Raw genomic sequence first — 21,133 nt, forward strand, 5'->3', positions numbered from 1 at the left:
GCCTGCCTCTGCGGAACTGGGCGGTGCGGGCCCGCCTCCAACCACACCCAGGCCACGCCCCTGGAGGAGCTCCGCCCCTCGCCTGTCTCCGCTCTCCCGGGATCTGGGGCTTTGAGCGTCCAGGCTTGGGCGGGGAACTGGTAGCATCGCTCCTAGGATGCAAGGGCCATTTCTCTCCGGCCGGGGGTCAGAGCCTCGGAAAGCCGAGCCATCCCATCCAGCCGCTTGCCCCAAACCGGGCGCAGGCCGTGGTCATTTCTCTAGGAAGCTACGAAGGTCCCGCCACTCCGTCCCTCAAAGGTGCGGAAAACCGGCTTCCCCCAGCCCTCGGGGAAGATTCCTGACTCCCCCCCTTGGTCGGGGCATCTGAGGACAGGAGCTGCGCCAGGCGTGCCGGATAGTGGACAACACCCACACCGGACAGCCTGTACCCCACCCGGACCCAGACTCCGCGCCGCACATTGCCCCGGGGGGGCCCGGCGCAGTCACGCGCGCGCAAGGCTCACGCTCTCCGCCCCGTACACCTGCGCTCCGCCCCCTGGTCCTGGGCCCGCGACGGGCGAAGGCATTTGGGAAGCCAGGGCGGCTGCGGAGGCGCCCATCTCCCTGATCCAGGGCCGGAGTTGCTCGAAGCCTGCTGCCGCTCCCAGCCAGCCCGCATCCTTCTCTGTCCTTCCCTCCCCCCGCCTGCCACGGCGCCGGTATCCGCAGCCACAGCCCGGGGCCGGTGAGGCGGCGAAGGGGGAGGGGAGGAATCAAGGGATGAGCGCCGGGAGGGCGTCGGGGGCCCTGAGCCGCACTAGGACGCCCCTGGAGCCGGAACCCGAGCAGAAGCCGGAACCAGAACCAAATCACCGGTACTGGGTGGGCCAGGTGGTCAGGGTGGGAGAAACCGAAAAGGGAGAGGGGTGCGGGAGTACTGAGAGGAGGGGGTTGCAGAGGCCTGGCTCAGGCCGGCGCGGAGGTGAGGGCGCTGACTCAGGCGCGATTTCTGCTCCCGCCGCCTAAGAATTCCGTCCCATCTCGTGCTGCAGTGTCCTTGGGAGGGACAGAAGCGCGAATGAGCTGGAAAGGGGAACGCTCGGGGCGTCGGGTTGTGGTAGAGAGCTTGCGTAGCCGCTGACCTCTTGCCTCGGGCGGTATTGGCGAACCAGCACCCTTGGCCCGGACAGCTCCCTGGTTGGGTAGGGGGTGGAGCCGGACCGCTGAGACTAGCTTGTTTCAGATCCTGAGCAAGGCATTCCTACCCCTCCCCCATTCCCAGCTGCAGCCCCCTAAACCCAGGAGGCGCCCTGGCCCGCGCTCGCCCCCCAGGGCCTCATGTCGGAACCACAGCCTGACCTGGAACCGCCCCAACATGGGCTGTACATGCTCTTCCTGCTTGTGCTGGTCTTCTTCCTCATGGGCCTGGTAGGCTTCATGATCTGCCACGTGCTCAAGAAGAAGGGCTACCGCTGCCGCACGTCGAGGGGCTCTGAGCCTGACGATGCCCAGCTTCGGCCCCGTGAGTGAAGAGCCTGGAACCCTGGCTCAGTCACGTTTCGCCCTTCTCCCCACACCTTTGCCCCTCACCTCTGCCTCCCTGACCAACAGACCCAGGCCAAATCCTGACCAAGCCTGCTCAGGAAGCCTAGTGATGCACTCTTGAGTCAGCAAGTAGGGTGACACCACTCTGAAAGCAAAACTAGAAAAGGCAGCATGGCAGGAAGGGTCCTCCGATGGTAGTCTTGGGCTCCCATTGGTGTCCCCATCTTTTCTGGTCCCTGAAATGCTGAGGTCCAGCATGATAGCAAGTAGGTAAAAGGGATGTCCTGAGCAATAAATGATGGGGGCCACCAGGTAATGCTCCCCCAAAGCTGACTCATTCCTGCTTCCTTGCCAATCTCTTTCATCCTTCAGCTGAGGATGATGACATGAATGAGGACACAGTGGAGAGGATTGTTCGCTGCATCATCCAAAATGAAGGTGGGTCTAGCCTAGCCCCTTGCTCCCTCCTTCTCTAGCCTTCTCTTGCCCTGACCTCCACCTCCACTGACTCCCTCTTTTCCTTCTTCCTCAGCCAATGCTGAGGCCTTGAAGGAGATGCTGGGGGACAGTGAAGGAGAAGGGACAGTGCAGCTGTCCAGGTGAGCTGGAAACAAGGGCCAGCATGACTTAGCTTGCCTTGGAGAGTATCCTCTCCTCCAGCACAATCCTCTCCCAGTCTCCTTGCATGTATGGGGTTGGGGGAAGGGCAAGGCTGGCTAACTTATAGGAAGAAAGAAGTTTCATAGAAATCTCGATTCCTTCAAACCGTATGTCTCATCTAGATATAGTCAAGTCCAACATTCACCTCTAGTGCCACTCCTTTGGGCTAAGCAATGCTCTTTTTAGCAAACAGCCCTGGGAGGAAGAACACGTGGTCACTAACATCTTAATGTTGAGTTTATTAAAGACATGAAAAAATGTCAGGGTCTGGGGAAATTGGGGCTTCTGGGGTTTTAAGGAGCATGCTGAAAGAACATAAGCAACAAAACATGAAGGGAAATGGAAATTTTACCCCTTGCTCCCCTCCTCCCTGCTGTCCAGTGTGGATGCCACCTCCAGCCTGCAGGACGGAGCCCCCTCCCATCATCACACAGTGCACCTGGGCTCTGCAGCCCCTTGCATCCATTGCAGCCGCAGCAAGAGGCCTCCGCTTGTCCGCCAGGGACGGTCCAAGGAAGGAAAAAGCCGCCCCCGGACAGGGGAGACCACTGTGTTCTCTGTGGGCAGGTGGGGCAGGTGCTCCAGGGAAAGGGAGGTTGAGGTAGGAGGCCCAGAGATCAGGCACTTGATCCCAAAAGTGGGCCCTGGCTCTTTCCGCCTGGACTGGGAGCTCCAGCAGGAGTCAGGCATACAGTGTGCCCTACAATCTTAGAAGGCCTCCCCTTACCTTAGGCTTGAGGGAAGTAGCCACCAAACCCAGGATGTCCCTGGTCAGAGGGGAGGGCCAAGCAGCCTCTGAGTTGTCCTAAACCCCAGTGTTCCCTCCCCTCCCAGGTTCCGGGTGACACACATTGAGAAGCGCTATGGACTGCATGAACACCGTGATGGCTCCCCCACGGACAGGAGCTGGGGCTCCAGTGGGGGACAGGACCCAGGGGGTGGTCAGGGGTCTGGAGGACAGCCCAAGGCAGGGATGCCTGCCATGGAGCGGCTGCCCCCCGAGAGGCCGCTGCCCCCCGAGAGGCCACAGCCCCAGGTCCTAGCCAGCCCCTCAGTGCAGAATGGAAGACTCAGAGACAGTAGCCTAGCCCCTCGTGCACTTGAAGGGAACCCCAGAGCCTCTGCAGAGCCAACACTGAGGGCCGGAGGGAGGGGCACAAGCCCAGGGCTGCCTGAAGAGGAAAATGGGCAGCCAAGCAAACCGGACACTTGCAATCACCAGGTAGGAAAACACAGCCAGGGCTGCACTGGGCTCAGCAATTATTGCTGTCTACTCTGGGGGGGCACTGATAGGACCTACTCCTGTTATCTGATTATTGACCCTCCCCTTTATTTCAGGTGTCTCTACCACGGGGAGCAGGGGGTATGTGAGGTGAGTCTGCCTGAGCCCTAAATGAGGTAATCTTGCCTTCCCATCACCTACTTAAACTACTTAAGCCTTTCAGCTTCCTGAACCCACAGAGTAAACTGCAGGGTTAGCCTTTGCTATAAATCCCTTGGTTTGGTGGTGGGAGTAGGGAAGGTTCTGCAGCCCCAGGGGAAAAGCTGGACACAGCTTGAATAGGAAGCAACACTGTTACTCTTCCTCTTCTCCAAGTCTCCTTCTTCACTGTGCTGATGGACTACCAGCTGGCAGGGCCAGGGGGTGGGTGGGCGTGAAGGCCCTCCCCTCCACTGGACAGCACTGCCCTCCAGCTGAGGGAGCAGCTCTACTTCCACCTGGAGTTGCATGGTCTCAGGCTGAGGGGCCTCAGGAGAGGTCATGGCCCCTCAGTCTCTTCTCCTTCCCCTGCCTGCAACAGGCTGCCTGACCCGCCTTCCCCAACACCTCGCTCTATATGATAGAGCGTGGCAGCTGGGAGTAGGCTCCTGCCCCTGGTGGGCCCCTAAAGCAATAGCACCGTAGGCCCCTGCCCTCTTAGCACAAGAGGCCCAGGCCCTGGCCTGGCCTTCGTGCCCTTTATTCACTGTCAATAAATCCGCTTAGACCATTACAGCTGCTTTGCATCCTGGCTCCAGCTCCTTCTGATTCCCAAGGCCTGTTCCTCTCCCGGGCCCAACCCCAGTGACCCTGGCATCCAGAGTGGGGTGGGTCACAGAGCCAGGGTGGAGACAGAGGTAAGCCAGGACCGCTAGAGACTTTGATGGATGGTTTCCAGCCCCAGAGATTTCAGGCATTTCACCACCCTAAGTAAGGTGGTAGCAGAAGAGAAAGGAGTAGTTCAGTCCTAGAGATGATAGAACAATTGGAAAAAAAGGAGTGGGTTCCAGCCCCAGAAGTGGGAAGGGGCAAGTTTCTACCCTTGGAGGTGAGGGTGGAAATAAGGGAGATTCCAGCTTTTGGCTGTGTTGCTCTGGATCACTGAGGGTGTGGTCTGACAGCTTGAAGATAGGGGCAGCAGCATCACTGGGGGTCAGGGATTCCCTGGCCTTCAGGTGAGGGGATCTGCGTGGCCAGGATCTGGGGCTTTAGCTGGTGGGGGAGGTGGTGGACGCATCTGTAGGGAACACACAGTTAGTTCTCCAGAGTCCTCCCTTAAAGTTATCCCTATTCCCACAGCCCTGCAGACACAACAGGACTGGGTGGAATGACCCTCTACACACACTCTTCCCCGAGGCAAGGGCCCTTACCGGCCTGAGTCGAGGTGCCATCATGTCCAGGAGCCCAGGAAAGTCCAGGGCTTTGTCTGGAAATAAGAACCACAAGTCAGTCTTCAGACTTTGTTTTGTTCAGTGTCTCCAGCATTTAGGACAGTGCCATTCTATAAATATTTGCTAAATTAATGATCACCATCACTCCATGCACTATCCTCAACATTTACTGGGCAACTGCTGTATAGTCAGCTCTGCTCAAGGTACGAAACAAAGGGAGATAGGATACACAGCACTCCCACCCCCAATGGCTGTCAAGAAACCGATAATGAAACCTCAACAAACACAATAAATGACTAAGTGCTAAGTTACGCCAAGTGAACTTGGGGTGGTGGAGATGGTGGTTTAACTCCAGGGAGGGAGACTCCTTGTGGACAAGGTGGAAGTACCAGAAGTTTTAGAAAAGGCAGGCATTCCGCAGCCATAAAAAATGAAATCATGTCCTTCACAGCAATATGGATGGAGCTGGAGGCCATTAACCTAAGAGAACTAACTCAGAAACAGAAAACCAAATACTGCATGTTCTCACTTGTAAGTGGGAGCTAAACAACAGGTACGCATGGACAGAGAGATGGAAATAACAGACACCCAGGACTCCAAAGGGGACAAAGGTGGGAGTAGAGGCAGGGGTGAGGGTTGAAAAATTACCTATCAGGGACAATGCTCACTACTTGAGTAACAGGTACGCTAGAAGCCCAATCTCCACCAGTATATAATATATCCACATAACAAACAAGCACATGTACCTCCTGAATCTAAAATAAATAATAAAACTGCTATAGACATTTAAAAAGAAAAAAAAAGGTGAGCATCAGAAGAGAAAAAATAATGACCTAAAGGTAGGTATCTGTATACTAGGAGCAAAAAACCGCACATTGGGAGGGCACAGTGAGAAAAGTTAGCTTTTTTTTTTGAGATGGAGTCTCACTCTGTCATCCAGGCTGAAGTGCAGTGGCACAGTCTCTGCTCACTACAACCTCTGCCTCCTGGGTTCAAGTGATTCTCCTGCCTCAGCCCCCCGAGTAGCTGGGATTACCGGTGGGCACCACACCTGGCTAATTTTTCTATTTTAGTAGAGATGCGGTTTTGCCATGTTGGCCGGGCTGGTTTTGAACTCCTGACCTCAGGTAATCCACCCACCTCAGCCTCCCAAAGTAATGGGATTACAGGTGTGAGCCACCATGCCCCAGCCCGCTAATTTTTAAAATAGTAACAGTGACTATGTACTTACTGTGCCAGGCACAATGCTGTGTAGTCCACAGGCATCTTTTTTAGCTCTCATAACAATTCAGTGAGCTAGTACCTTTTCCTTACTTCATAAAGAACATAAACTGAGGCCCAGACAGGCTCAGAATCCCACCTCAAGTCACATACTTGGAAGTGACAGATCAGGACCTGAACCAGTCAGCCTGGCTCCAGAGCCCAGGCAAGTGCTGTCCACCAAGCTGCAACAGACCTTATTGCAAGATGCCTGGGAGCACGGAGAGGACGGGAGGGTGACCTAGGAAGCCAGGCTTCCTTGTTCTTCCTGTCTGTTAGCCTCCCAGGGCCCCCAATTCCCTCCACTTACCCCCAGGCAGGACAGGTGCAGGGGGCCCATCCAACGCAGAGGTAGGTATAGGTGGGGAGAAGCTGGGAGGAGAAGGGGACGGCAGCACCTGGAGGTGGGGTGGGCACAGAGTTATTCCTGGCAGGTGGGGAGGTTTTACCAGCTTTTCCTCTCATCCCATTTTCAGTTCCTTCCTTATCACTTCTCAATACAGGTAGTGGCCAAATGCTTGTATTCAGGTGGGGGTTGTAGCTGACAGATATTTCAACAGCCAATATGTATTGAATGTTTACATTTATCATCTCACGTGTTCTGCTGGCACTTCACATGTACTAATACATTCAGTCCTCACCTTTACCCCATGAGGTAAGCATTTTTTTTTTTTTTTTTTGAGACAGACTCTCACTCTGTTGCCCAGGCTGGAGTGCAGTGGTGCCATCTTGGCTCACTGCAACCTCTGCCTCCCAAGTTCAAGTGATTCTCCTGCCTCAACCTCTCAAGTAGCTGAGACTACAGGCACGTACCACCACACCCAGTTAATTTTTGTATTTTTAGTACAGATGGGGTTTCACCATATTGGTCAGGCTGGTCTTGAACTCCTGACCTCATGATCCACCTGCCTCAGCCTCCCAAAGTGCTGGGATTATAGGCGTGAGCCACCGTACCCAGCCAAGGTAGGCATTTTTATTAATATGACTCCTATGTTAGAAGTAAGACCCAGGTTAAGCCAGCTGTCCAAAATCAAAGCCAGTTATTGGCAGAGTGCTGGCTAGAACCCAGCTCTCCTGATGCCCACTCCTATGCTCTTCTGCTGTATGTAAACACAGTGTAACAACAGGCATTCTTATATTGAAGCACCTTCTGCATTCCACTGTGCTAAAGGCTTTACCTCGATTATCTCTAATTATGACAGTGAGCCTGCTAAAGTAGGTATTATCCCCATTTTACATGTGAAGAAACAAGCTCAGAGAAGTTAAATCATTGTTCAAGTCATGCAATAGAAATTTGAACCCAGATCTAGCCAGCACTAAAGTAGAACCCCCAAACTCCTATGAAGGCTGCCTTGGTTTCCCTTTCCCCTGCCCAGCCATAGGAGATGGGGAGGCCCAGGCCACTATAGGTAAACCTGGAGAGCAAAGAGGGCATTAAGATGAATATGAGGCTTTATTGGGGTGGAAGGGTCAATCCAGAAGTGCCTGGGGAGTTCAGAGAGAAGGTAAGCCTCACCTGTTCAGGGTCAGAGAGTTCAGGTGGCCCTGGGGGGCCAAGCAGCTCTTCCACCAGCAGGGAGGGGAAGACCCCAACACAGCCTCCAAATTCTCCCCTCCAGAAGCCATCATCTACTCCATCTTGGGCCCGGGGCAGCAGACGGATGAGCGCCCCCTCGGGGAAGCTCAGCTCCTCTGCACTCTGTCCGGTATAGCTGTACAGGGCCCGCGCCAGGAATGCTACAGAGGCCGAGAGAGACAGTGAGAGGGAGGCGGGTGGCAGTGCCCCAGGACCCTGACACCCCAGGGCTATAGCCCCTAACAATTCTCCATACCAGGGGTCCCCTGATCCCAAATTTCTCTTTCTTACCTGTGGGCTCTGCCCCGGAGGGATTGTCACTGTCTTGGCCGCTCTCTGGGAGGGAGAGGTCGGGGAAGTTGAGATACCGCTCAGGGACAAAGCCTACCTCACCGTGCTGGTTCCGAGCCTGCTCACCCAGCAATGGGAACAGATATCAGACTTACCTCAGCAGTCCATGACCCTGGCTCTCCTCTACTCAGGCTTGTAGCTTTGCCTGGCTGGGTCCATGGGGGCCAGAGAGAAGTCCCTCCCACTGCCCCCAAACCAAAGTCAGAGCCCAGGGTCCCATACCCACCTTGACCCATTCATCAGCATCTCCCTCCTCTATGACCTCCAGCCACTCACCCTCCATGATGGTCAGCTCATCCTCACGCCCTGCCTGGGCCACACACAAAGGATTAAGGACTTGGCTGTCCCCCGACCCTTGCCCATCAGAGGTCCCCATACAATTCATACCTGATAGTGAAATACCACATGTGCAGGGCAGGGGAGGGTCCTGGTGGCCAGGGCCGGGGGGGCAGGCTCCTCAAAGAGCTCTCCTGTCTCCTCACATTCCTCAAAGTCAGAAAGGTCAGCATCCTCAGCCTGGAGGGGCAAAGAACAGACCTCATATGGGGCCCATTCTCAAGCACTGGTTATATCTCCCACTCTTCCATCTTCCCCCTGAAGGACACCATGGATCCCCCTCCAGGGTAGTAGCACCCATCCACTCATTATGTACACAACCACAGTCACCACAGAGCAGGATAATACTAACAGTGATAGCAGCATTACAGCAATTGAGTGCGTACTATGTGCCACACTCAACGCTAAGTATCTTATGTATACTGTCTCATTTAATCCTCATAATGAGCCAGTTTTATTTTGCACAACTATTAACCTCACTTTACTTACAAGGAAACTGAGGTTCAGAAAGGTTAAGTCACTTTTCGAGATTGCACAGCTCATAAGCAGAGTTGCTGGTACTTAAAGCCCTTACAGATCGACCCAGAGCCCTACTTCTTAATCATTCTATTATGCTCATAATAAAAATGTACTGAAGACTCTATGCTAGAAATTATGCAAAGAATTATATATGGCCGGGTACAGTGGCTCAAGCCTGTAATCCCAGCACTTTGGGAGGCCGAGGCGGGTGGATCACGAGGTCAAGAGATCGAGACCATCCTGGTCAACTTGGTGAAACCCCGTCTCTACTAAAAATACAAAAAATTAACTGGGCATGATGGCTCGTGCCTGTAATCCTAGCTACTCAGGAGGCTGAGGCAGGAGAATTGCCTGAACCCAGGAGGCGGAGGTTGCGGTGAGCCGAGATCGCGCCATTGCACTCCAGCCCGGGTAACGAGCGAAACTCCGTCTCAAAAAAAATAAAAAGAACAGTGAAAAAAATAAAAATAATAAAAAGAAAAAGAAGAAAAAGAAAAAGGAAAAAAAAAAAGAATTATATATGAATGATTTCACTTAAGCCTCACAACAACCCTATGAGTTAAGCACAACTGTGATTCCAGTTTTATAAGGTCTGTCTTCCACTGGAGTTTTTCCCTTCTAAGTATGTACGGGTAGTGTCGCGGGAGGAGCTCACAGTTGGAGAGAGGTCCCTCTGGGACAGCCGAGCCTCGCTGAGCCGTCGCTCCTGTTCCACCTCATCCTGGGCCTGGGTCATGGCTGGCTTGAGCCAGCGTTGCACATCTAGGCCCGCCCCCTGCAGCAGAGCCAGCCGGGCAGCCCCCTTCACCTGGCTCACCTGGCATAGGGAGGAAGGAAGTTAGTGGAACCTGGCCCATGGCAGTGTCTGTTCTCTGCCTCTCCCTTCTCTCCTTCCCACCATCGGAAAGAGAAGTAAAGGGAGTGAGGCTTGCTTGAGAAGGTGGGATCTCAGGGCTGTAACCCCAGGGCTGTATCTCACCTGTGCCCGGTGGATGCTCTCTCGCACTTCCTGTAACCTCTGTTCTATGCCTGGAGCCTCCCGTTCTAAAGCCTGCTGTCGTCTCTGCTCCAGTCGCTGCAGAACCTGGTTGGAAAGGCAGAGAACAGGGGTGGGTGGAGATACTGTTGGGCATGACTTGCTGTGGGCCTGGTACTTTGCTAGTTGCATCATACACATTATGTCATTTAATCTTCCCTGTGAGGTGGGCGCTATTATTGGCCCTACTTTAGCAATGAGGAAATTGAAGTCCAGAAAGGTTAAGTCACTCCCTTACCCAGGGTTACAGAACTAGGAAGCAAGAGAAGAGAATTTGAACCTATATGGGTCTAGTTCCAAAAACTCTGCTCTTAACTACTGTGCCACACTGTTCCTTTAAAATACCTCTCATCCATTTAAGAAAAAAAAAGAAACAAACCTCTCCCTCCCCTCTGTAGCTCCATGACACCCCCAATGGCTCTAGGATCCCCTCTCAGCTCTTCTTGCTAAGAAGGTGCGCATGACACCTGTGCCCCCCACCTCACCCGATGCCCATGGTTCTGGATCTTGTAGTCACGGGCAGCTCGGCTGGTCAAGCGCTGAACCTCTTTCTCCAGGCCACTCTCACCAGCCACGCCTTCTGCTCCCCACTCCAGGACACACACCTGCATGGGGCAGGGGGTGCTGTGAGAGGACGTGACGCTGCTCCTTCTCTCCAGTTCCCTCCTTTTTCCACTCTGTCTTGACCTCCGCGAACAAGGACAAAGAGGAAGGGGAACATGCCTATGGCATGGACACAGGTAATGTGAACACAGAGACACAGAGCTTCAGAAACGGGATCCAGGTCGCGGGACAGAGGTTGAATGAAAAGGAAGGTGCAGTCAAGTGACTGAAAGGTAGACCGAGGTGTGTTTTTGTGTTCTGGTGGGAGGGGGAGGTGAGCTGGAGTTCTGAAACCCCCTCTCTATGGTGTAACATGCAGTAAGTTAACACAAAGACAAGGATAATGAAGGAGGAGGCCTCAACCATAGTCCCCTTTATATGTGGCCCGGTTTCAACAAGCAGGAAGTCTCACCTGATCAGTCCCTGCTGGCTGAAACTGCTGAGGTGGGGTGGGGGAAAATATGCCAGGCTCCTGAAGAAACAGCTTCAGGTCTTGCTCCCAGCTTACCTAGGGGATGGGAAAAGTCAGTCACTCATTCACTGGCTTACTCTCCAACCCTGTCCCTAGCACTTCTTGGAAGAAAGAGAGCGGGTAAAGGAAAGGGACAGATGTGCAATGGGAAGGTCTGCATTGGGAGGGAAGGGTAAAAAGGATCCCTGGGGAGCTCTTACAGGCTGAAGCCCACACCTGGGAGGTTGTCTGCTCCCCGCGGTGGGCATGCTCCAGGATGACCTCTGCGGCTTCCAGCTCAGTGCGGCTCAGGGAGGTCAGGGGGTCCCTCAAGTGTTCTGACAGCTCACTGACCAGGGCCTAGAGAAAACCCGAAGATACTGACACCACCCTTCCCCCAGACCTCTACTGTACAGTAGGCTCATTCCAGATTTGATGGGTGATGGGCATGAGGTATGGGAAGGAGGCAAGAAGACACTCGTGAGAAAGGCCCTCATGTGTGCAGAGCACTTAGCAGTTTACTTCACATTCATTCTCTCCTTCGAGCCCCATTAGTGTTTTAAGATAGGCAAAGAAGGGGTTATCCCTTATGAGGAATCTGGGGTTCAGAAGGGTTAAGTGTACTGAACGATGCCATGCAGCCAGCTAGAAGCAGAACCAGAGCCCAAGTATCTGTCATCTATCCACTCTAAGCAGACAAGATCCCCTGCACCACCCAGCGTCATGGGCATCAAGAAACAGGGGAAGGTCCTTCTCTCCCTCCCTGCTGAGGAATGGGTATCTGGGTTAAGACTGGCCTTGAGCAGAGCTGGCAGTTCCTCCTGGTAGTAATGGTCGAGGTGGGCATTGGTAGCCACCAAGTTAAGCAGGTACTCATTGCGGGCTGCTTGCAGCTGCTGGGAGTACTGGGCTGACTGGGCGGACAGCTAGGAGGGTAAACTGGTGTCAGTAGGAAGCCCTCGACCCCCAGGGTCCTTCCAAGACCAATTGAGAAGCCAGATCCAGAAGGGATTCTCACATTATTAAGTGCTTACTATGTGCCTGGCACTACACTAAAAATTTTCCATACTCATAACTCCTGGTCAAAATCCTCTGGTGCCTTCTGCACATATTTAAAATAAAATCCACTGTTCCTTCACTATGGTCCACCAGGTCCAATATGAGCTGGCCACGGCAACCTCTCTGACCTCTTTTCAAGTGCTTGTTCCCTTGCTCACAGTACTCCAGCCACCCGGCCTTCTCTCAGTTCCTCAAGCTTACAAAGTTATTCCCACCTCAGAGCCTTTGCACTTGCCATTTCTTCTCTCTGGAATATTCTTTCCCTAGATCTTTGCAAGGCCAGCTCCTTCTTGACAGTTAGGCCACCTATTCAGAGAGGCCTCCCTCGAAATTCTACCCCTTTGTTATTCTTTATCATAGTACCTTGTTTTATTTTCATCTTAACGTAAGTATTTATTTGCTGTTTGTCTTTCTTAAGCAGGCTGTGAGGGCAGGAACTCCTTTGGTAGTGTTCTCCACTGTATCCATAGTGTCTAGAACAGTGGCTACTACATATAGATCCTCAATAAATGCATATTAAAGGACTGAAAAAAAAAGGTATTCTTTCCATTTTATAGATGAAAATAAGGCTCAGAGAGATCAAGTAAATTAACCAAGGTCACCAACCCAGGAAGCAGGGGAGCCTGGATTCTACCCAGTCTCTCATACTTATGCATCTAGGTTCCAAACCACTAGACTACTCTGCCCCCCGCTTCCCTGCCCCACACTTATGCCCTCATCCCTCAAACCTTGGTGCTCAGTTTCTGGAGACTGGTGCGAGAGTGGAAGATCCCATGGTCACTTCGGTTTAGCCTGTGCAGATGAGGGAAAGGAGTCAGACCCACCCCAACTGGGAGAATATGAGACCAGAGTCTGGCCCAGGTTTGGTGACTTGGCTCCAACCCCACACAGCCCCACCTCCCTGTTCTCCCACCTTGGGCTTCCCCACTCTCCATGACCCCACCTGGCCTGGACATCAGCTGCCTTCTCCTGTGCCAAGGCCCACACTCGTTCCCGCTGCCCATACAGCTTCCGACTTCGGCTCAGCTCCCGGACAGACTGCAGCACCTCAGCCTGTGCCCTCTGGAGGTTCTCTGTTCCCTATCGGGATGCATACACAAAGTCCTGACCTAGGCCACCTCTGGTCCCAAGCCAGCTCTTCCTTCACCCCATCCTCTGAGCCATACCTTCCTAAGCACCTGCTCCTTGGCGCTCCGCCCTGTACCCCCTGCTAGGTCACGGTATCGGTCGGATGCCTGGAGCCGGGTTTGGCCCCCAGCCACGGTGGCATCCAGCAGGCAGCGCCAGGCACCAAACACTGTCCTGCCCGTTCCCAAAGAAGGTCTGTGTTGAGGAGGAGAGCACTCCAGAGCTTCATGAGACCTGCCCCCCGCCGCCCCCTGACCAACAGCATGGGAGGTAGAGTGCTTTCCAGTCCTCCCTTGTCTGGGAGCCCATCAATCGATCAGCCCATTAGCTCAGCCACAAGCCTCACTCCTGCCCTCCACCCAACCCACAGTGTCCTTGCTGGGTCAGCTCCTCTGCTGCTGCTGTGTCAGCTATACCTGCAGCTCACATGCCCTCCCCACTTGCTAGGCCTTCATCCCCACAGGTTCCTGGGGCTGAGCTCCCCATCACTTTTTAGCCCCTGTGGCCCACTGCCTCCATAGGGCCCACCTGTTGTCCATCTCGCCGCTCCGGTGCCCTTCCCTCTTCAGGAATGGGCCAGCCAGTTTCTGGAGTGCCTGGTGAAAAAGCCATCACAGACCAAGTTCCCTTTCAAAGACCCACCCCAACTGGGAGAATATGAGATCAGAGTATAATCATACCATTCTTTGGGTACATTACGTGCCACTTGCTTTGCTAAATGCCTTATAGTCATTAATTTGTTTAATCCTTGCAACAACAGCCCTACTACATGAAGGTATCATTATTATTCCCATTTTACAGAGAAAGAAACTGAGACCAAGAAAGATTAAGTAACTTGTCCAAGGTCACACGGCTATAATTACACACCAGTCTGTCTCACTCTAGGCATCTGCTCTTGACCACAGTAGGGATAGGTATGGACAGACATTGCTGGTGATGTAAAGGAGACTGGAACAAGACCAGAGAAAAGTTTCATACCTGCCCATACTCCCGTTCAATAGCTGCCCTCTGCTTGCTGTAGGATCTGTGGAGATTGCAGGTGGGGGGTGAGGTGGGGGATAAGGCTATGTTTGGTCCTGTTCTCCCATCCTCAGTCCTCTACTCTGGGCAGGAGGAAGCAGGGGAGCCAGGTTTCTAGAGTGTGACTACACCCAGTGGGAATGGGACTGATAAGAGTCCTTGAGATCACCTCGGGCAGCTGCAACACAGGAAACTCTCATCTCACTGCTCAGGGCCCCAGCAGGATCCTCCCCACCCTGGAGGTTCAACTGTGGGCTTAGGGGTGAAGACTGATGGGGGCCTGGGTACATTGCCAGCTTTCCAACAGGTCTGGAAGAGGGAGAGGGATTTTGCCCTAAGCTTGATTGTGGGGGTGGGGGCAGTGGTGTAGAGTCAAGGGCTTTGAGGGAGGGTTCCTGTGTGTTTACGAGGGTGTGGGGTGAGGGGTTAGGTGGGGGAGCATTCTATTTAGTATCTGGACAGGCCAGGCCTAGGGTGAGGGCTGTGGATGGGTCGGCTGGGGAGCTCTTGGCCCGTTCCTCCACCCGGGCAGATGTATGTTGGGGAGAAAAGGCGTGCAACGACAAAGATGAGTGTAAGTGAAGGGGCTTAGGGGCTACCTGATGTCCTCCAGCAGATCCGCCTCCCTTTGCTGCCGGGTCTGGAGGATGCTCAGCTGTTCCAGGAAGCGAAGCTTCACCTCCTGGGCCGGCTTCACCTGTGGGGGCAAGGAGAGGATGAAGACCCCCGGCGCGAGGCCCAAAAAAACACTCCGCGCAGGGAGCGGTGAGGGGGCGGGGCCGGGGAGGGGCTGAGCTGTTTCCTCTGTTACTTCTGGGTTGACCCCTTCCGACTTCCCGTCCCCCACCCCAAGTCGGGTGCCCCCTTAGCTCCCTCTGTTCCCCCAGCCCACCAGGAGTCCCCCATTCAGGGCCAAGCTTACTTTTCGGGGCGGCGGCTGCATCTCGGATCCAGCAAGGCGGCCAGCGACTGGACTCCGGAACTCGAGGAAGCCCCGCCCACTGTGGAGCCCCGCCCCAGGCCTACCCAGGCCCCGCCCTCTGCCCGCCCACGCCTCGTCCGGCGACGGCGCAGGGCGCAGAAGCGAGAGGGCGCCGCAGAGAACTAATCCTGTTACTACGGAGAATACCCCGGAAGGGTCCGGGCGACGGGGCAGACGCAGCGTCCGCTGGGCGGTGGGGAGAACCCCAGGCTTCTGACTCAAGACGCCTGAGTTCTATTTGTAGTATAACCACTGATTCAGCCTGTAATTAGTGATAATTATTCATTTGCATATGTAGATCACCAGTCCCCAAGCTAATGATGAGGAATGACGAGAAACTCAATGTGTGACCAGGGACACTGAGTCACTGGGCACCTGAGCAAAGATGCATCTGACGAAGAGAGGGCTGGTCCCAGACCTTTTCCTAATTCCCGCTTAACTGGAAAAGCAAGCGTGAGCAGGGTGGGAAAGATGCCTGGAGCCAGGAAGGAACCAGGCCCAGAGGAAAAAAGACTGGGCCCCACTGAAAACTAAACGATACCAGTGAGTCGGTGAGAGCTGGGAGATGTGCAGGAAGCCCCTGCCACCTTCAGGATCTTCCAGCCCAAGCAGTAATTTCTGAGGAGCCTCACCCCATTCCTCATCCTCCTCACCTAAGCTCCTTTGGCTCAGGCACCTGTCTTGGACCCTTGACATGGCTCAAAACTCTAGATTCACACTTACAACTCCCCAGTGACATCTCTACTAGTATATATAATAGGAACCTCAACTTTTTTTTTTTTTTTTTTTTTTTTTGAGACGGAGTATCGCTCTTCTTACCCAGGCTGGAGTGCAATGGCGCCATCTCGGCTCACCGCAACCTCCGCCTCCTGGGTTCAAGCAATTCTCCTGCCTCAGCCTCCTGAGTAGCTGGAATTACAGGCACGTGCCACCATGCCCAGCTAATTTTTTGTATCTTTAATAGAGATGGGGTTTCACCATGTTGACCAGGATGGTCTCGATCTCTTCACCTTGTGATCCACCCGCCTCGGCCTCCCAAAGTGCTGGGATTACAGGCTTGAGCCACCGTGCCCGGCCCAGGAACCTCAACTTTTAAAGCTTTTAAAAGTCCTTCAACCTGATCCTCCCCCAGGTAACGTTTTAAATGGCACCACATTTCCTCCAGTTAGTTAAGTCAGAAACCCAGAGTCAGTGTGCCTTCTCCTACCCCTCCATCCATCCATCAGCAAGTCCTGTAGGTTCTATTTCAAACAACAACAAACAAACAAACAAACAAAAACCTATTGATCTACTTCCCTTGATTTCCAAGACCACCATCCTAGTCCAAGCCACCATTATTAGTCTTCGGGTCTAATATCTGGTCTCCTTGCTTCCACACTGCCCCCACCCCAACCCACTGTTCACACAGCACTCAGAGTGATCAATCTTTTTTTCTTTTTTAAAAGGAAAGAAGATCTCATCACTTTCTTGTTTAAAATGCAATTGCTTCAGAATAAAATCTAAATAGAATCCATGGCCTTCAAGGCTATGCATGGAAGACCCTGTTCACTGTGCTCCAGCCTCCTTGCTGTTTCCCGAGTAGATCAAGTTCCTTCCAGTGCAGAGCATTCTTCATGCCTGCTTTCTTTCTCCAGAAGTTCCTCCTTCCAGCATTCTACGTCTCTCCTCCAACAGCTTCTTTCCCTTACTTTGCAGCGCTTCACAGATGCCTTCCTACCCAGCACAAAGGCCATCTCCATAATCACTCTTTTTGGGAGGGGTGGGGAACGGAGTCTCACTCTGTCACCCAGGCTGGAGTGCCATGGTGTGATCTCGGCTTACTGCAACCTCTGCCTCCTAGGACCAAGCGATTCTCCTGCCTCAGCCTTCCAAATAGCTGAGATTACAGGCACATGCCACCACACTCAGCTAATTTTGTATTTTTAGTAGAGACAGGTTTCACCATGTTGGCCAGGCTGGTCTTGAACTCCTGACCTAAGGTCATCTGCCCAGCTTGGCCTCCTAAAGTGGTGGGATTATAGGTATGAGCCACTGCGCCCAGCCTCCACAATCACTTTGGTTTAGTTTCTTCATAGCACTCAACTCACTTGTTCAAGTACTGGTTTATGTGTTTATTTGCTGTGTTCTATTCCCCTCCACAATGGAGGATCCACAAGAGCAGGGTCCCTGTTTGCTCTGCTTATGCTATATCCCCAGACCTGGCACCAATTAGGTGCACAATACATATTTGTTGAATGAATGAATAGATGAGAATGGTAGTCTTTTGGTTCCAAGGTTTATTGACAATGACTCATTTATTTCTGGCTCCCCCGATCCCAGCCCCTCAATCTCAATCAGTCTCCCTACTCGAGGCTTCTTTGTAGTTCCAGAATGTAGGAAGTCGGGCAGGATAGACTTGAACATCATCCAGGCCTCTGGTTTCCAAAGCATTTTTTCTTTAATGCAGATAAAAACCATTCCTTTAAAACCCAAAATGTCTCATAGAACCCCTATATATCAAACATATAAAGCAGGAGCTGCCCTTGTTGAGGGAAACTATGTGAGGCTATGGCTCTGAGAAACACAGTTTGATATTCACTGCTCTCCTTACTTCAGTTACCTCATGGTACAGAAAAATGCCATGACCTGTCCTGGGACATGCAGCCACTGAAGCCTTCAGTCTGGTGCTCCTTCCACAGCACCACACTGGATTCTGGAGTCTTTCCAGCCAGGGCAGAGGAAGCTGCCAGCAGTGCCATGATAAGAGCTTCTGAGTCTTCTGGTACCTACTCTCTCAGTCTGCTGGTCCTAGGGTCATGTGAGGGGCTGACTGGAGGGTGGACTGGAAGTGCAGGGGGGTTGGGTGGAGAAACCAGGTGTCTGTGTTGGAAGGCCAATGGGGCCGGGGGACTGGGGACTGGATGGCTGGGGAGGACTTCCCAGGCCTGCAGTGATCTCTCCCTTCCTCAGGATGAGGTTGTTGAGCTCCTGAAGCAGCTGTTCCTCCAGGGAACCCCGTGCCTGGGGACTGCTCTTTGAAGGGGGGCCTGGAGGAGGCTCAGGTGGCCTCTCCTCCTGGCCCAGGGTGCTTGACTTGGAGAGAAAAGGTTGATCCAAGGACTTCTGGCTGGTGAGGGGGTTCTCTGGCTTCACTGTCGACTCCCGTGTGGTAGAGAAGGAGGTGGAGGTGTCCTGGGTCAACTCAGGGAAGGCCCCTACTTCCTCATACACTGGCTCCTCGTACACAGGCTCCTCCAGCTCCTCTTGCTCCTCCACAGACCCCTGGGATGACTTCATTGGCTGGATTGGAATGGGGTGGCAGGAGTGGACACAGAGTTAGGGTTACCAGATTATTAATCACTAACATTACTGAGTTCTTCCTCTGGGCCAGATGCTGCAAAATATTTGGCATGTATGATATTGAAACAACCCTATGCAGTGTTTTACTGCAAAAGAATCAAGTGAAGTGCAAAGGGGTTGAGTAAGTTGCCCAGCATCACATAATGAGTAAATGGTAGAGCTGGAGTTCAAACTCAGGTCTGTCCAACTCCAAAATGCATTCACTTCATCATTTGCCTTCTATTTCACAGATTCTCTGACACCTTTCTCCTTTTTTATTTTGAGTTGGAATTTCGCTCTTGTCACTCAGGCTGGAGTGCAATGGCACAATCTCGGCTCACCGCAACCTCCGCTTCCCAGGTTCAAACGATTCTCCTACCTCAGCCTCCCAAGTAGCTGGAATTATAGGCATGCACCACCATACCCAGCTAATTTTGTACTTGTAGTAGAGACAGGGTTTCAGCATGTTGATCGGGCTGGTCTTGAACCCCTGACCTCAGGTGATCCACCCGCCTCAGCCTTCCAAGATCCTGGGATGACTGACATGAGCCACTGTACCTGGCCAAATTTCTCCTTTTATTACCACATCTTACATCCCTCATTGTCCTCATTCTTTATGGCCTCCTCTCTCTTTCTCCTCTCTCTCTCTGTCCTGCTCCCTGCCCCCAACATACACACACCCTGATGGCCTACATGAGGGAAACAGAGCACACCCAGGGCTCAGGCAGCACAGAGGAACACAGGGCTGACAGGCACACTGCTGGAGCAGGCACAATACTCACAAAGAACATGGACAGGGTCCTCCGGTTGTGTAGTCGCCGCTGGGCACAGGTGGGGTGAGGACAAGGGGAGGGAAAGACATAAAGACACAGTGAGGACTAGCAACAGGAGACAGGGGTGGGCAATGGGGCGGAGAAGGCAGAAGGGAGGGGGACAGTGAGCATAGGGTGGCACCAGGCTGGCAGGCACACCACTCCCTACTGCAATGTAACAAGGGTTACGGTAGGAATCAGGGGTTGGGGCAGGCAGGGTGCCTTACCAGGGTCTGATTAGCAGAGAGAAGGGTGGCTCCACTGTCATCCCCATGGATGGGCAGCAAAGGCATAGTGCCAAACTTCTGACGGGCAAGGTCAGAGGAGGAGCGGCGTCGTAAGACCACTGGCTGCTGGTCATCGTGCTGGTGAGAACGTGAGGGATTGGCACCAATAGGCATGAAAGGCACTGAGGGGGATAGTTGGGCTCCAGGGGAACCACAGACCCAGCCCTCAGCCTTTTCCTTCCCCTCACCTGAGCTTTAAGGATGCTGGTGGTCCAATCCCACATCTCATCCTCGTCAGTGCAGGACAAGTAGCTGGGGTGATCAGAGTGGAATCAGAGAGAAAGAGAGGGTCACAGCTATAGGAATGGAGGATAGAAAGAGGGAGGAGAAAAGACAGGGTGCAAAGCTGGGCCAGAGGAGAAGCCAGGGCAGGAGGTACTCACAGGTGCATCTTCTCCAGTATCAATGTGAAGCCCCACCTGGGAGACAAAGAACAGTGATGGGGCAGTCAGAAAGGGCAGAGGGGTGAAGGCAGGAAGGCCCTAGAAGTGCAGGCTGGGGAAGAAAACTCACGGTGTTGGAGGCTTCAACTTCTTGCGGATTCCCAGGTAGACTTTGGCACCTTCCAAAGGCCACTCCCGTTCTGGTTTAGAGCTCTGAGAACAGAAACAGAGTCAGTGAGGTTGAGAGATGAGAGATTGTGCTAAATGAGGTCAAGAAGTCATAGAAGCAAGGGGGTCTGTGGTCACGGAGTCACAGAAGTCGGGGGCATGGAAACAATGAGATTGATAAGAGTGTGGGCTGTGGAGTCAGAGGGTGGGTGCAGTCATGGCTCCTTCTCCATGGCCACCCAGCATCCCACGCCTCTGGCCCCAGGGCCTCACCTTCTTCTCCTTGAGCAGCAGCAGGCAGCGGCCACGCAGCAGAAAGAACCTCTCCTGGAAGCGGCTCCCCAGCAAGCGAGGTGGCTCTTCACGACACCGCAGCAGCCCCACCCTTGGGCTCTCACGTCGTATACCTGGGCGCAGATGAACAATCCTGGGTGGAGGGTGCTGGGGAAGAGGCCTGACGGATGTTGGGCAGAGGAAGGAGGCTTACCTGTGAAGAGGCAGCCGGCCTGGGTCAGGGGGACTTTTTTCAAGAGCAGGGAGGCTGAGCAGGGCTCTGGGAGCTGGCACCATTGTAGGGCCTGCTCTAAGACTTTTTCCTTGGGATGCAGTGGCCGCTCTTAAGGGGTAAGGTGAGGGTATATATCAGTCAGAATATTCATACCAAGCCCCCAACTCTCACCAGTCATTCATTCGTCCATTCAACTATCCAACCACAGATATTTATTTTTCACCATCTCTATGCCAGGCACTGTGCTGGCCCTGGGATACAGTGGTGAGCATGATACATGTGGCCTGCCTTCGCAAAGCACACAGTCTAGTGAGGGCACCGACAAGAAAATAATTGCAGACAAATAATTGCTTTGCAAGAAACAATAAGCTGAGCGAGCAACAGGACAGCAACTGAAATAGGGTAGTCAGGCAAGACCTTTCAAAAGTGGCACATGAAGATGAGACTCAGAGATTTGAAGGATTAGGAAGAGCAAACCATACTAAGATTGGGTGATA

The 21,133-nt window shown here is 53.3% G+C and overlaps 3 protein-coding genes across 17 annotated transcripts in view; 1 reads left to right on the forward strand and 2 right to left on the reverse strand.

Annotated features, from left to right (window-relative positions):
• Positions 1-59: 59 nt before the first annotated feature.
• On the forward strand, positions 60-4,183 carry RELL2 (RELT like 2). Of its 5 annotated transcripts, XM_003920536.4 has the most exons (8): positions 61-857; positions 1,265-1,504; positions 1,900-1,965; positions 2,060-2,126; positions 2,569-2,754; positions 3,022-3,409; positions 3,526-3,559; positions 3,785-4,183. In XM_003920536.4, the coding sequence occupies exons 2-7, from the start codon at positions 1,321-1,323 to the stop codon at positions 3,556-3,558; spliced, it is 924 nt and encodes a 307-aa protein (XP_003920585.1). In that variant the 5' UTR covers positions 61-857; positions 1,265-1,320; the 3' UTR covers position 3,559; positions 3,785-4,183. The 5 variants fall into 5 exon arrangements, with proteins under 5 accessions (XP_074237001.1, XP_039333835.1, XP_074237004.1 ...); XM_074380900.1 differs by having other exon boundaries at positions 60-857; positions 3,022-3,559; XM_039477901.2 differs by having other exon boundaries at positions 60-857; positions 3,526-4,183.
• Positions 2,407-15,193, reverse strand: FCHSD1 (FCH and double SH3 domains 1). 4 transcript variants are annotated; one of them, XM_010338261.3, is made up of 20 exons: positions 15,101-15,193; positions 14,778-14,875; positions 14,137-14,182; positions 13,687-13,754; positions 13,197-13,353; positions 12,974-13,110; positions 12,759-12,822; positions 11,769-11,897; positions 11,209-11,331; positions 10,933-11,028; positions 10,403-10,522; positions 9,861-9,965; positions 9,537-9,698; positions 8,414-8,542; positions 8,253-8,336; positions 7,967-8,084; positions 7,616-7,836; positions 6,410-6,497; positions 4,819-4,874; positions 2,407-4,685 (listed from the first exon to the last, which is right to left on the reverse strand). In XM_010338261.3, the coding sequence occupies exons 1-20, from the start codon at positions 15,119-15,121 to the stop codon at positions 4,620-4,622; spliced, it is 2,088 nt and encodes a 695-aa protein (XP_010336563.1). In that variant the 5' UTR covers positions 15,122-15,193; the 3' UTR covers positions 2,407-4,619. The 4 variants fall into 4 exon arrangements, with proteins under 4 accessions (XP_010336563.1, XP_010336556.2, XP_010336552.2 ...); XM_010338254.3 differs by having other exon boundaries at positions 2,407-4,874; positions 13,197-13,332; XM_010338250.3 differs by having other exon boundaries at positions 2,407-4,874.
• A 1,984-nt stretch (positions 15,194-17,177) lies between these two features.
• Positions 17,178-21,133, reverse strand: part of ARAP3 (ArfGAP with RhoGAP domain, ankyrin repeat and PH domain 3) — a 29,649-nt gene continuing 25,693 nt past the window's right edge. For 5 of the 8 annotated variants that reach the window (XM_074380933.1, XM_074380944.1, XM_074380938.1 and 2 more), the window contains exons 26-33: positions 20,616-20,744; positions 20,402-20,535; positions 20,091-20,173; positions 19,961-19,996; positions 19,766-19,829; positions 19,518-19,655; positions 19,261-19,299; positions 17,179-18,439 (exon numbers count right to left, since the gene is read on the reverse strand). In XM_074380933.1, the coding sequence (XP_074237034.1) occupies positions 17,954-18,439; positions 19,261-19,299; positions 19,518-19,655; positions 19,766-19,829; positions 19,961-19,996; positions 20,091-20,173; positions 20,402-20,535; positions 20,616-20,744 (1,109 nt within the window). In that variant the 3' untranslated portion in view covers positions 17,179-17,953. Of the gene's footprint in view, positions 18,440-19,260; positions 19,300-19,517; positions 19,656-19,765; positions 19,830-19,960; positions 19,997-20,090; positions 20,174-20,401; positions 20,536-20,615; positions 20,745-21,133 lie in introns of all 8 variants that reach the window. The other 3 variants (XM_074380954.1, XM_074380963.1, XM_074380957.1) reach the window with 3 other exon arrangements.

Source organism: Saimiri boliviensis, chromosome 1 (genome assembly GCF_048565385.1).
Source record: "Saimiri boliviensis isolate mSaiBol1 chromosome 1, mSaiBol1.pri, whole genome shotgun sequence".
Classification (NCBI taxonomy): Eukaryota; Metazoa; Chordata; class Mammalia; order Primates; family Cebidae; genus Saimiri; species Saimiri boliviensis.

Excerpts from the sequence above, each read along its gene's own strand:
- RELL2 (XM_074380903.1), top strand. The coding sequence starts at position 1,321 with ATGTCGGAACCACAGCCTGACCTGGAACCGCCCCAACATGGGCTGTAC. Across the intron at positions 1,966-2,059 it reads CTGCATCATCCAAAATGAAG|CCAATGCTGAGGCCTTGAAG; the intron begins GTGGGTCTAGCC and ends CTTCTTCCTCAG. Across the intron at positions 2,127-2,568 it reads GGGACAGTGCAGCTGTCCAG|TGTGGATGCCACCTCCAGCC; the intron begins GTGAGCTGGAAA and ends CCTGCTGTCCAG.
- FCHSD1 (XM_010338250.3), bottom strand. The coding sequence starts at position 15,121 with ATGCAGCCGCCGCCCCGAAAA. Across the intron at positions 14,876-15,100 it reads TGCAGCCGCCGCCCCGAAAA|GTGAAGCCGGCCCAGGAGGT; the intron begins GTAAGCTTGGCC and ends TTGCCCCCACAG. Across the intron at positions 9,699-9,860 it reads AGAGCATCCACCGGGCACAG|GTGAGCCAGGTGAAGGGGGC; the intron begins GTGAGATACAGC and ends TCCCTATGCCAG.